Source organism: Diadema antillarum, unplaced genomic scaffold, assembly GCF_040938485.1.
Source record: "Diadema antillarum isolate AM-2024a unplaced genomic scaffold, OU_Dant_1.0 seq00000512_RagTag, whole genome shotgun sequence".
Lineage (NCBI taxonomy): Eukaryota > Metazoa > Echinodermata > Echinoidea > Diadematoida > Diadematidae > Diadema > Diadema antillarum.
Window position 1 is genome coordinate 3,398,728 of NW_027271466.1, and position 12,537 is coordinate 3,411,264.

Below are 12,537 nucleotides of genomic sequence, written 5' to 3' on the forward strand. Positions count from 1 at the left end.
AAAGGTCAGGGTCAAATACATAAAATTTCACTATTTCCACCATATCTATGGAATGCCTGAAGAGATTTTCTTGAAACTTAGTGTATACATGTATTACCCAATTAAGATTCTCTGGTGAAAGTTCGGGTCATGAGGTCAAAGGTCAAAGGTCAAAAGGTCAAGTAAAAATATTAAAACTTCTTTTTTTTCTCCGTACCTTGGAAAATTGTTCAAGGTATCTTCATGGAACATAGTATATACATGTACTGACTGGAAGTGATTATCTAGAGAATGTAGGGTTCATGGGGTCAAAGGTCAGGGGTCAAAGGTCAAGTGCAAGACTTCAAAATTTTACTATTACCCTCATATTTATGCAATGCCAGCAGGGTTATTTTTTTACACTTGGTGTATGCGTGTGTAACCTACACTTGTAATAGAAATTCTCTGGAAAGTTTTTTTTTTTCTCTTTTTGCCTCAAAGGTCAAAAGGTCAAAGATCAAGTGAAAGTGCTGAACTAACTTTTTCCTCCATATCTCGGAAGTGGCTCAAGTTACCTTGAAACTTAGTACATATTATGCATGTTCTACCTGAAAGTAATTATCTTATGAATTTTAGGGTCAAGGGCCAGATGAAAATGGTAACAATTTACTATTCAATTCAGAAATTGCACTTTTTCTCCACACCTGTACCTTGAAAATCACTCAATGCCTAAATGTATGAATGGGTCAAAGTCAAGTTAAAGTCCTTAAATCCCTAGATAAATGCTCTCCTATTCATCCAATTAAACCTACGTCAAGGAAGGTGAACATTCAACACATTTGTGACAAACTTGTCATTCAAATATTTTGCCAATTTTGTGAAAATGTAATCACACAGTGTCCACATGTACTATCTAGACCTATTGGGAAAATCATGCATTATGGCGGAGGCATACCAGTCGCCAAAGCGACATTTCTAGTTTTGTGTGTATTTGATTTGATTGATTTATTCACAAAATGCATATAAATACATTATACAAACATACGTACATGGAATATGTCACACACATTTTGTGGGGGTCGTCTTGTGCTATTAAAGTATTGACTGGGACGTCCAGTAGATATGACACATGTGACCGTGCATCACAAAACGAACAAAAAGTCGCACACACTGATTTTGCGTGAGGACTGAAAATAAGTGAAATTGGTCAACCTGGCCGATCATGACTTTTTCATATTATCTGAAAGAGCGGGTCTTCTTTTGCATTATGCTAAAATTTGGGATCACAAAACAGGCAGGAAAGTGTCTTTTTTAGCAGTTTATCTTGAACGTTTTTGGTAGAATAGTGTGATTAGGTGTGTCTTTAGAGTCCCCTTTTCATTTCTGAAAAACCTTGTACACACTCTTCAATTTTCAACTCCAATAACTTTTGAAAGGATAATGCTACTGCTTTGAAAGTTGGCATTAATTATGAACAGAATGTGTTAATGAGGTATGCTCAATTTTAGTTTAATTTGATAATCCCTTCATTGTTGTTACTCCGGTGGTTTACTTCCTGTTTTTTGTCCCATTCATCGCACAGCCAGCACGGCTTGGTAAAGAAAGCGCTTGAATAGACACTGTACTTCAGAGCCTCTTTTCTCAGTTCACACTTTTCCTGAGTTTGTGCTTTCTTTCCAATATTTACATAGGTTAGGAGAGTCCATTTGACTTGAGTTATACATCATTTTTAAAGCTTAAAATCTGCTCTTTCAGAATATGCTCTTAACTAAAATTTCATATCTGGCGACTTTTTGTTTGTTTTGTGGTGCAGGGTCACATATACATAATTATGTACGTATTACGGACATTTCAAGACATTGAGCAGATGATTAATCAAAGTCTTGCCTTTTTTGACAGGAATGCCTACGGACGAGCCTGTCACGTGACCAACATCACGATATACCTCGTCTTCGTCTTCTTTCTCACCTACTTCGTGTGTGTGACCGACGTGCCGGACAGCATGCTGCCCGAGAACGCCACCGACTCCGTGGTCGATCTCCATCTCCCTGTGACCGAGGTCTGAGCACCACTTGGATCCCTTACGGGATGGGAACTTAGGCAACACCATCTCCCTCTTGTTTTGATACAAATGGGATGAACTCCTGGCTACGGATTAATCAAATTAATATAAATAGAAAAATGTTTCAAAATTGTGAAATGTCTTATTGTCACAGAATTACGAAGCTTTCTATTTTTTACCTACTAAAAATAAAGGCCTCGGTAACAATCACCTAACATCTTATTCCTATGTCAAAAGCAAGAGCAACAAAATCACCAGCTGAAGATTAATTTTTTAACTCAATTGTTCGCGGGGAAGTGTATTGTAACTTTTGGCGCACCATAGCCATGATAGCCAAAAATAAATAAACAAACAAACAAACAAAACGGACCGTTGCAGTTACCTTGCTTGGTGTGCCGAGGTCTTAAATAATGCAAATTTGGGAAATCCTTTCGTAAGGAACAAGAAAACAAACATCTTTAAAGGCTAAGTAAGACTGAGAATCATTAGTATAGAGAGAGTGGATTCTCGGTACTGTGTGACCACTAAGAAAACGCCTTTTTGTCAGAAAAAGCATAATTGAATATTTACCCATTTCCAAAAAGCTGCGTCTTTTTGTTTGTCTAAATGAGTTGGCTTGAAGTATCGCCAGTAATTCTGATGAATACGATAAGAAGATGATAACCGATTCAGAAACTGCTCTCCTTTCCTTGTATTTCTCGTAGTTCACGATGTCAACAAAAGTGTCTGTGTGGGTGATATGTGGCTTTGCCTCCATGAACATTCTGAAAGAAATCGTCCAACTCTTGCAACAGGCAAGTATAACAGGTGTAAGTTTCCCAGCTATGCCGCCACAAACAAAGGCTAGTTCTTTTAATCATTCAACTAGACTAGACATCATTTTGTCTTGGGCGTGGTAGAATAGATTGCTTGACTGTTTTGGTGTGGATGGATGCATTTAAAGAAAAAAAAAAACCCTCTCACTTAGCAATCTAGAAGCCATAAATACCTGCGTTTTGTCTTTGGCAATAATGATGGAAATGTTAATGAGCCGTGTTCATTGCAATATATGTGCATGCTAAGTTCTAGTAATACTGGATGATAAACTTGTTAATATTTCATACTACTTAGCAGAGAGCCACACGCTTAAATTGCATGTCTGATACTTATTGCTTTATTTTGATAGCAACATAAATAGTCATCACTGGCCGATATTGTAGAATGACATACAAAACGTTTTCGGGCATTTGCTGTTTGAGGAGGCGGAAAACATGGATCGATTGCATATTATGATAACACGACATGCACGAAGAATTCAAATAATCTGTCTTGCTGAATGCAGTCGCTCTTGGAGTTTTATCCTTTAATACCATAGTATGGCGGGAATGCTGACGTCATCAGTGTTATGACAAATCAGAAATTGTTCACAAGGAAAACTACCCACCTGTTTTCTTTTTCCTTTGCTCTTGTTTTTTTCTTTGTTGTCAAATCCCAGAAAGGAAAATACTTCTACGAATTCACGAATTTCTTGGAGTGGACCCTCTACGCCACCTCGCTGGCCTTCGTGGCGCCTTATCTGGCGGGGCAGAACGAGGACTTTCAGTGGCAATGTGGGGCGGTGGCTGTTTTCCTCGCGTGGTTCAACTTTCTGCTATACCTACAAAGGTACTTATAGCTTTCAAGCAGCAAGCCATTGGACAGAAAATGTCTTTCCCAGACGAAATGCCAGCATAATAATTATGTATAGTCATTTAAAAAAAAAATCATCTCAATGCTAGTCGTAATTGGGATATTCAAGACGATGTGATTTCTTACAATGTATCACTCGAACTGCCACTGACTGTTTGGCGTTTGGCGTTGTTTGGAGTTGGTGATAACAGGAATTGAATGTTTGTGGGGGTTTTTTCCTAAACCACTGCTAATTTCAATATTGGTACGTATTTCGTATCTTTTAGAAAATGCGTATTTCTCTTCCGAACTTGCAGCTAAAATTTGAGCAAAACCGCTGTCATTCTTTTTTTCACATCACGTGTATAGATTTCACTCAACTGTAGACCATGGTGCCCCTCTTTGTCACAATGTACATACTCTTGTATTAATCACTTTGCGCTCTTTCAGATTTGATATATTTGGTATCTACGTGGTGATGTTCCTAGAGATTCTGCGCACGCTAGTCCAAGTCCTTCTCGTGTTCTCTATCCTCATCGTGGCGTTCGGTCTCACATTTCACATCTTATTACCGCGAGAAGTAAGTACCGTCTTGGATATATAAGTAATCATAAACCATAACTCTGTATTTTCGTTTGGGATATTGATGCTTATTCGTGTTCTCTATCCTCATCGTGGCGTTCGGTTTGATATTTCACATCTTAGTACCGCGAGAAGTAAGTACTGTCTAACCGACTCTACGTTTTGAGACGTATTTTACTCATAGGGAAAATATAGCGATTTGATTGTGTAAAAGTATCCTATACGTGGTCATGGATGCAAAAGTAAGCATCAGCCATAACTCTGTGACATATATATATTTTCACCATATCTTTTGATCTTAAGACGGAAGACAAATGTTTTAGTACAAACTGAAGGTACAAACGCATATCTAAGAACTAATGCGCTAATGTTACCATTCATTTGAGACGGTTATTCCTTTATAGTTAAGTCTAAGCACAAGGTCGGGCCAATTCATACTCAATTTCATTGATATATTTGAAGAGTTTAATTGTAAAATGAGCTAAGGGATATTTTTAAACATTTCAAAGTAAGTCCATCATCTGATAGAGCAAAATTAAACCTTTCCAGTAATAACTCACTTGTGACATAACAAGGAATATTCTAGAAGTTATGATTTTCAAATTTCTGTATTTTATTGTTATTATCTTTGTCTTTAACAGCTTTAGTCACAAATATCTCAACTTAACAAGAATAGACTTAGTTCGTTTTACGATAAAATTCTTCATTTGTGGCTATGTTCAGGAAAATAATCAGAAATACAGTTAAGCAAATCATCCATACGAAGTTTGGTTCATGGCAAAGATTTGTTTTTCCCTTTTTTGTTCACGACAGTTAAATCACGCTCACACCTCCCCGGCCATGTCGCTCCTCCGCGTTTCCACTGCGCTGCTCCTGGGCGAGCTCGACTTCATCAACTCGTTCGTCGACCCAGCCAACGACGAGTTCGACTACACCATGCCTTATCCCGAGCTCACCTACTTCTTCCTCATCGGGCTCGTTCTCCTCATGCCGATTCTGCTCATGAATCTCTTGGTACGACATCATCATCCGACCCTAAAGTCGCATTAGTGAATAACCCAATTCCCATGACTGCCGGCAACTGTACAATATGATGCCAACGTGCCAACAATATTTCATCACAGTCGTTCTGAATAGCGTAAAGCGCATCAGACGCACATTTCGTGTAGACTCCTAATACCTTTGACTAAAAAGTACTGCGGGTTAGCTCTATCTATAGGTCAAATGTTAACATGGCAACAATTGCGTTGGAAACATTCTTATCAGTTTCTTTATTCTTTACTATTCATGTTTTTTTTTCAAGCGTATAGAGACGAGTTTTAAACTCTCATAAAAAGCTGTTATAATATTATTGATGTTGATATTTCATCTTAGCGTTGTTATTAATCTGCGCTTTTTTGTCGATAGCCAGAAATTTGTCAATTATCAATGATTATAATCCCAAAGTGACAAAATTAGGCACGCTATTATGAGATAACATATTACTGCAAGGAGGTTTTTTTATGACTCGTTAACAAAGTCCCCTACCGAAAACAACCAATACAGGGTAATAAAACGAAATTATACTCCAAATGTGAACAGTTTCGGTAAATTTTCGATTGTATTGGTACGAAATAATAGTAATCAAAAAAGAGGCATGAACAGATAATAGATACTGTGTATTATACAGAGATAAAAAACAACACACAGACACACACAAACAAGCGAAATTGAAAACGCTTCAAAATGACTCACCCCTCCTCCTACAGATTGGTCTCGCCGTCGGTGATATCGCCTCTATGCAGCACAACGCTCATCTCAAGAGACTGGCCATGCAGGTGGAGCTACACACGGACCTGGAGCAGAAGCTGCCTTCGCGGATCCTCAAGGCAGGGGAGCGGGACAAGTACACCGTCTACACCCACACAGCAAAATACTTCATACTCAGTGTAGGTAGCAAGAAGGAAGAAACAAAGAAAGCACACTTGAAACATTTCTAATGATTAAGCAGTACACCAAAATGTGTATGCCTACTTCAACTGACACACAGTCCAATACAAAGTGTACTTGAAACTCAGTGCACATTACGCACTTAGAAGGAATCAAGAAAAAAAAAACACACACTGAATATAGTTCGGTGAATAACCAGTAGGCAAATATACATATGTGTACACACCCATACAGGAAATTGTGCGTTGTGCCGAAAGGAATAGCACAGAGACTAACGAATATTAAAGCAAGCAACCAATAGATAAACACCATACAGTAAAAGCTAACCTCTAAGCAAGATGTACTCGCTTACACTCACAGGGCCAAGTATGTTTGGAGTATCTATCGCAGGAAGGAAAACTGAGACAAGGAAATAGATAAATAGACAATGTAACAAACACTAAGAATACTTTTAATGAGTAATGAGTGCACAGTGTAAACGTCTATACACACACACGGCAAAATACTTCATACTCTATGAAGAAATGGATGAAACAGAAAACAGTGTCACTTCATTTTGTACCAAAAAGTCAGGGGAAAAATCATGTTTTGCTTTGTTCCATGAATGAGAGCGTTAACACCAATGTTCATGGCGTTGTTATGGTGACGTGGATAAGACGGTTTTGATAGTTTGACAGCTAGACGGACAAAGGTAAGTAAACGTGCAAGCAGCGTACAATCTCAGACAACTGCAAGCTTCCAATCATTTTATTCGGTTTAATTTCCATGCTTTTGCTCGTTTATGTAAGTTCTTCCACCACCCAATTTTCGTTCTATTTCGTTAACCCCTTCCTCTTTTGTTTGTTTGTGATTTTTATTTTGTTGCTGAACTACCGCAATGCCACAGGCCCAAGACAAGGGAAAATACTTCTTCTATATAAAGATGGCGCAGTACTTCATATACAGGGTGAGAAAAGGCGAGATTACGTCGAGCGATTATCACTATGATGTTATATTTTTGTATATAATGCATGCTACATTTGAACTTATCATTTCCCTTGTCCTTTTCTTTCATTTTATCCCACTATATTTATCACCCGTGTCAAGTCATTAATGTGTAGAGAGAAAATGTCTCGATTCTTCGAATGACAGTAATGGTGCTTTTAATCAAAATGCAGGTTGGAAATACAGATGAGAAATGAATGTAATCACGAAGCTTTCTTATCTCTCGACTTTTTTTGTTTTGTTTTTCAAGCAACATCTAAGAAGTCATAAGACCTTAGTCAGTTTTAGATTTCTTGTCGAAATATGAGATGCTGGTTCAGCTGGGACAGGACAAGATCTCGTCAAGGAAAAGATTACGTATATTTCATACCGTCAAAGATACGAATCCTCAAAATGAACTATCGTTCATTATCGACTTACGATGGCAATACATGTAAAACTGTACTGAAAGAGCACACGAGACCCTTGACACGAATGCAACTCACCATACTTTAGGTGCGTTCTTTCTTTTCTTTTCGATTTCGCTGATTCAGATATGGAACAAAATACGCGAGACCGCGGGCATGGAGAGCAACCCGTACGGTTCTAAAATTGGCGGGGACGCAGCGAACGACCCACAACTCGTCATCTTACAAAATGAGATGATAAGTCAAAAGAGAAGGTGAGCTTGAAGTAAATTTTCGAGAGTTTTTCGTGGTTTATCTGTATACCTATGTAAATCACTGTAGCCACTGCTGACAGACGTCTCCTCATGTTTAAGGGTTAGACGGATTTTTTTTTTTTTTTTGAAAAAGTATAGAACAAAAAAAGCCTGTTACACAAGCCGAGTATGCTTCACGGCGGGTTCGGACAAACGTAAGATTTGAAATTATTCGGGAAAATATTTTGAAAAAATAAATCAACCAAAAAAATGAACTCTCCACGTTCATGATTTTATATACAAAAACGCGTAGTGTGATCAATTCTCAAAAGAAGCCGATCATTAGAATATTCTGATAATTATCTTGTTTCGAAAACAAAAAAGTGGCATCCCCCATTCAGAATCATAGTGCTTGTCGTTTCATCCACTTTCTCGATTTCTTCCTCCATTTCTTTACTCACGGCTTGCACTGACGTCTTTGATCCAGACTCATTACAAATTCTGCATCCTCTCTTACCGATGGGTGAGGTATTCCACGACCTAGAACATTTTGACAAGTCATTAGATAAAATTGATAAACCAACTAGAAACGCACTTGGAGAGAGCAGACCTCCGCCAAGCAAACATGCTGAAAATGGCCGAAGAGTTTCCGATGATAAAGAATCCTTTAAAAATCTGAAACAAAAACAAAAACAAAAACACAAAATCCTGTATCAAGACGGTGATCCAGATCACTGCCAAAACATAATCATTTGTTCACTGTGTCACTATCAACTGTTGCTTCAAGGGACTGTACAGTACTGGCTGAGGTAGGGATTCATGTTTTGAACATTCCTAAGTGAGATAATGAAAAGCATCTTATGAAATATGAAAGAGCATGTAATTTTAAGAAGAATTCAGCGTTTATTTGATGAAAATTGGTTTTCAAATGGCTGAGATATCCAAAAAAGTGCTAATAATAAAAGGCGACATGCCCCAACTTTATTAGTATATCTTTGTTTCACCTTGTTTTTTGATATCTCAGCCATTTCAAAACCGATTTTCATCGAATAAACTTGTAATACCCCTTAGAATTGCATGCTCTTTGACATCTCATAGAGTGGTTTCTGAATATCTCACAAAACGTTAAAAGCTAAATCTTCACCTTGACCAGAACTGTACACACCCTTTAATGTGTCGTGTAGATCCGTTTGATAATTCTTTGAGTTATTTTTGGAAACAGATATACAAACAAACAAACCAACGCCAGCAAATTGTAGCTCTCTTGGCGGAGGAAATGATTATAGCAGCATGGAATATGGCGGAAGTGGCTTTACCCTCTTTAGCGAATCCCACACCCTGTCGAAGATACTACAAAACGCCTCCGTCTGTTTCCTCGCAAGTACAGTGCTATCAATAAAACAAAATTCACACACCCTATTTCTGTCTTTCTTTCTATCTTTATTTATCTTTCTAACTGCCTATCTATCTATTTATCTCATGCAATCTCCCTCTTTCCCTCCTTTTTTCCTTCTCTATCTCCCTCTCTCATTCTCTTTCTTTTTTATTTCTGTCTCTCTCATTGTCTTTACCTTTGAGTTTATCGTTGTGATTTTATTAGACATAGGAACTATTTTCTATTTGCTGTTTTGCATTTCCCCCGTCCTTGGTACCTGCAATTGATTGCTTTTGACTTAGTTTGTACAGAATGTTTACTGATGATAGAATTGAATAAAAACAGAATGAGATAGTGCTCTTCTTTCCGCTATATGATTTTAAAAGCATGCCAATGTGCACTCTGGTGTGGTTGACTCAAAACAAGATACGGGAAGACTTTTATTTTCCGTAACAGTGTTTACACTAGGAAAAACATGTTCATCTTGGCACCTTTACGTGTAACATAATTGTAGCACCTTTATGGGTACAACTGCGTACCTTCTGACGGGTGCAATTTTGCACCTTTCAGACCAGAAAGGCACAAAGTTGCACCCATAAATGTGGACAGTTGAATCTATTTCTCTTAGAGTGCAAGAACCGCATCATCTGCCCACCAAATTCTCTCACTGCTATTCACTTTGATCACTGATTGGCCTGTTCTGAAGATAGATGGTGATACCTTATATCCACTATATAGCTTTGGATTGCTTAATAGTGATTGGCATGTCGTGTTGTGGATTGAGGGCTTGGAAAACAGTCTTCGTTAAATCAGTTTCTTCAGTCGGAAATTAAGCGGAACATCATGTTTCAAAAAGCTAAGAAAGTATTAGGTGGTAATGTTCTTTCTGGCGACCCCCTCCCCTTCGGAACAAAAAAAAAAAGTGATGAATATTTTCATCTTTTATTTTTTTTTTTTCTCTGTACCAAATTATGGTAGTGTAGAGTTTGCATTAATTTACGTTAAAAACACCATAATATAGTCTATTATGCTAATATCAAGTTACAAGTACATTACCAATTGTGATAATATAAAGTAAAGGACATAGTAGCATAAAGTCCATGCTAAACATTGCAAACGAAAAAGCATCATATGACACTCACGTTTAATGTAGCTCTCTGAATCCCACTATACGGAGAAGGTCCCATCGTCCTAGTAGTCTTGGGACAAGTAGCGATCTAGCCTCTTTTATCTCTTTCTAACGCCCTTGCAGCTGTGTATATATACCCCGCCTCTATCTGTCTCTCTGTCCGGTTCGCCAGTGACGTCATGAGTTCATTTTCAGGTTGACCTTAATCTCCCGCAGACTGAAGGAGGTCAAGGAGCAGCTCGACCGCCAGTACGATCTCCTGCGCCTCATCGTGCAGAAGATGGAGATACGCAGCGAGGCGGAGGACCGCGACGAGGGGGAAGGTCCCGGGGAGCACGGCAGGTCAGGGTCGATTGAGTTAGACTGGCTAGCAGAGTTCTAGTAAGCACTGCCCTCACCTCATCATAAATACTTCATTCTTGTTTCTTGTTTCTGTTTTGTCATCTTGCATAGTTTTTTTTTCCTTCTTTGTTTGTCCGTATCATATCATTATCATGATAATGTGGCTCGTCATCACTGAAAACCCAGCCTAACTTTTTTCTTTCTAAATTTCATTGATCTCCTTTGACCATCTCGCAGACTCCCAGCTGTTCAGTGAATATTTCACTTTTGTCTTACTTTATTTATATCTACCAAAGAAACTGTAAAAAGCCGATCCACCATACATTTATGGGATGGTTTGATGTTGTGATCAGAAGCGCCATGAAAACATGCTTTCTATCCGAAAAAAAAAAACGGAAGGAAAGAGTCTCTAAAGATGTTGAGATCCTGAGATGACGTTTCTCTCGTTTGTTTAGTTTTTTTATTCAAGCCTTTGCCTCTTAAACAAGAACATGAAAAATGTCCCCCTTTTCATCTAAATCACCTTACTTCCCTTTTTTTCCCCCTAAGATTCGTCGTCGGCTTTATCAGGGTACCGTGGTGAAGGGTCCCTACTTATTATTTCTTTTTATTATTCATTTTCATCTAGAGCGGTGTTCCAAGAGTTCAATATCTCGTCCTTGCATACTCGAGCACATAATTCTTTCATTACTATGTTTTTTTTTATATAGTTCGCTGTAAATTTTCTCATTCGGGTTTTCTTGAATGTTTGTTTGTCGTTTGCCTAGCAATTGGTGAAACTCTTTTTTTTAGGTGCCTGACATCATGTAGAACAAAATATATAAAGCAACATAAAGTAAACAAATGAAGAAAATAAGTACACCTCGCATGAATACTCAAAACGAACTCGAGGCACAATTGGTTCACATTTTAATTCAGAGCTGGGGGTGGGCGTGTCATTGATAAAGATCAAGGCAAGGTTTCATTTTAATACGAGCAGTCAACATGACATCCCATCTGTGTTCCTCGTTGTCCAAATGCATGGCTGATTTCACGATTGTATACTACAGGTTTAAAGAACATTATACTTAATAAGACATGTGAAATGCTAATAGTTGAATGCTCTGTGCAAATCCTGTGTTGCAAGTAGCGCATGTATAATAGATAATGTCATATCATGGATGAAACTGTCGCAAAATACATATGGACATGATGAATATGTGATGTTATATCTTATTGCAACTCATTTAGTTTAGTTTTTTTCTATAGTTGATATAACAGTGGTTGCAGCATGCTTTTCTGTGATATTTTCACTTCACTCCATGACACTATACACACATCCCACATCACTATTGCACTGTGTGCCTATGCGGTATAGTTGATAAGAAAATTATCATCATATTTAATAGCATGATAATGTGGTACACTGTACTGTATATGAGTTTGAGTATAATTATTGTGTTAAGATCGTCGATTGTTAAGTCTAAGATACTTTAAAGAAAATAAGAATAATGATCCATTCTGCATTTGTGTGCCATTTGTCATAAGCATCTTATATTGAACAGTAATATAAAGTATCTCACAGCCCATTGTCAGTGCTTGATAGTCACGGTTACATGATTAAGTTAAAGAAGAAAATCACTGCACAAGTTTTGCAAGAATGCTACATACGTCTGTGGGTTAATTAATGAGTGCTGCAGCTACATACCTAGTAGCATTTCAGATGGTCGAACTTGCATTTTGCACCTTGTTGAAGAGATAATTGATGTATATCATATTTTACAATATCAGTAAGTTCACTTGGAGCAAAGAGAGATGGAACATGACCGTACGAAAAGGATAACATACGGTGAATAATGTAAATGATGATAAATTTGGGTAAATTGATATACTCTTTCTCCTTTTTCTGT

At 37.8% G+C, this 12,537-nt stretch overlaps 1 protein-coding gene across 1 annotated transcript in view; it reads left to right on the top strand.

The window, feature by feature from the left end:
• LOC139734149 (transient receptor potential cation channel subfamily A member 1-like) overlaps positions 1 to 12,537 on the top strand; it is a 52,770-nt gene that overhangs the window by 39,081 nt on the left and 1,152 nt on the right. Inside the window, exons 17-25 of the mRNA XM_071644954.1 lie at positions 1,858 to 2,017; positions 2,725 to 2,829; positions 3,495 to 3,664; positions 4,118 to 4,247; positions 5,063 to 5,263; positions 5,998 to 6,177; positions 7,065 to 7,124; positions 7,696 to 7,823; positions 10,523 to 10,648. Coding sequence (XP_071501055.1) covers positions 1,858 to 2,017; positions 2,725 to 2,829; positions 3,495 to 3,664; positions 4,118 to 4,247; positions 5,063 to 5,263; positions 5,998 to 6,177; positions 7,065 to 7,124; positions 7,696 to 7,823; positions 10,523 to 10,648 — 1,260 coding nt within the window. The remainder of the gene's footprint in view (positions 1 to 1,857; positions 2,018 to 2,724; positions 2,830 to 3,494; positions 3,665 to 4,117; positions 4,248 to 5,062; positions 5,264 to 5,997; positions 6,178 to 7,064; positions 7,125 to 7,695; positions 7,824 to 10,522; positions 10,649 to 12,537) is intronic.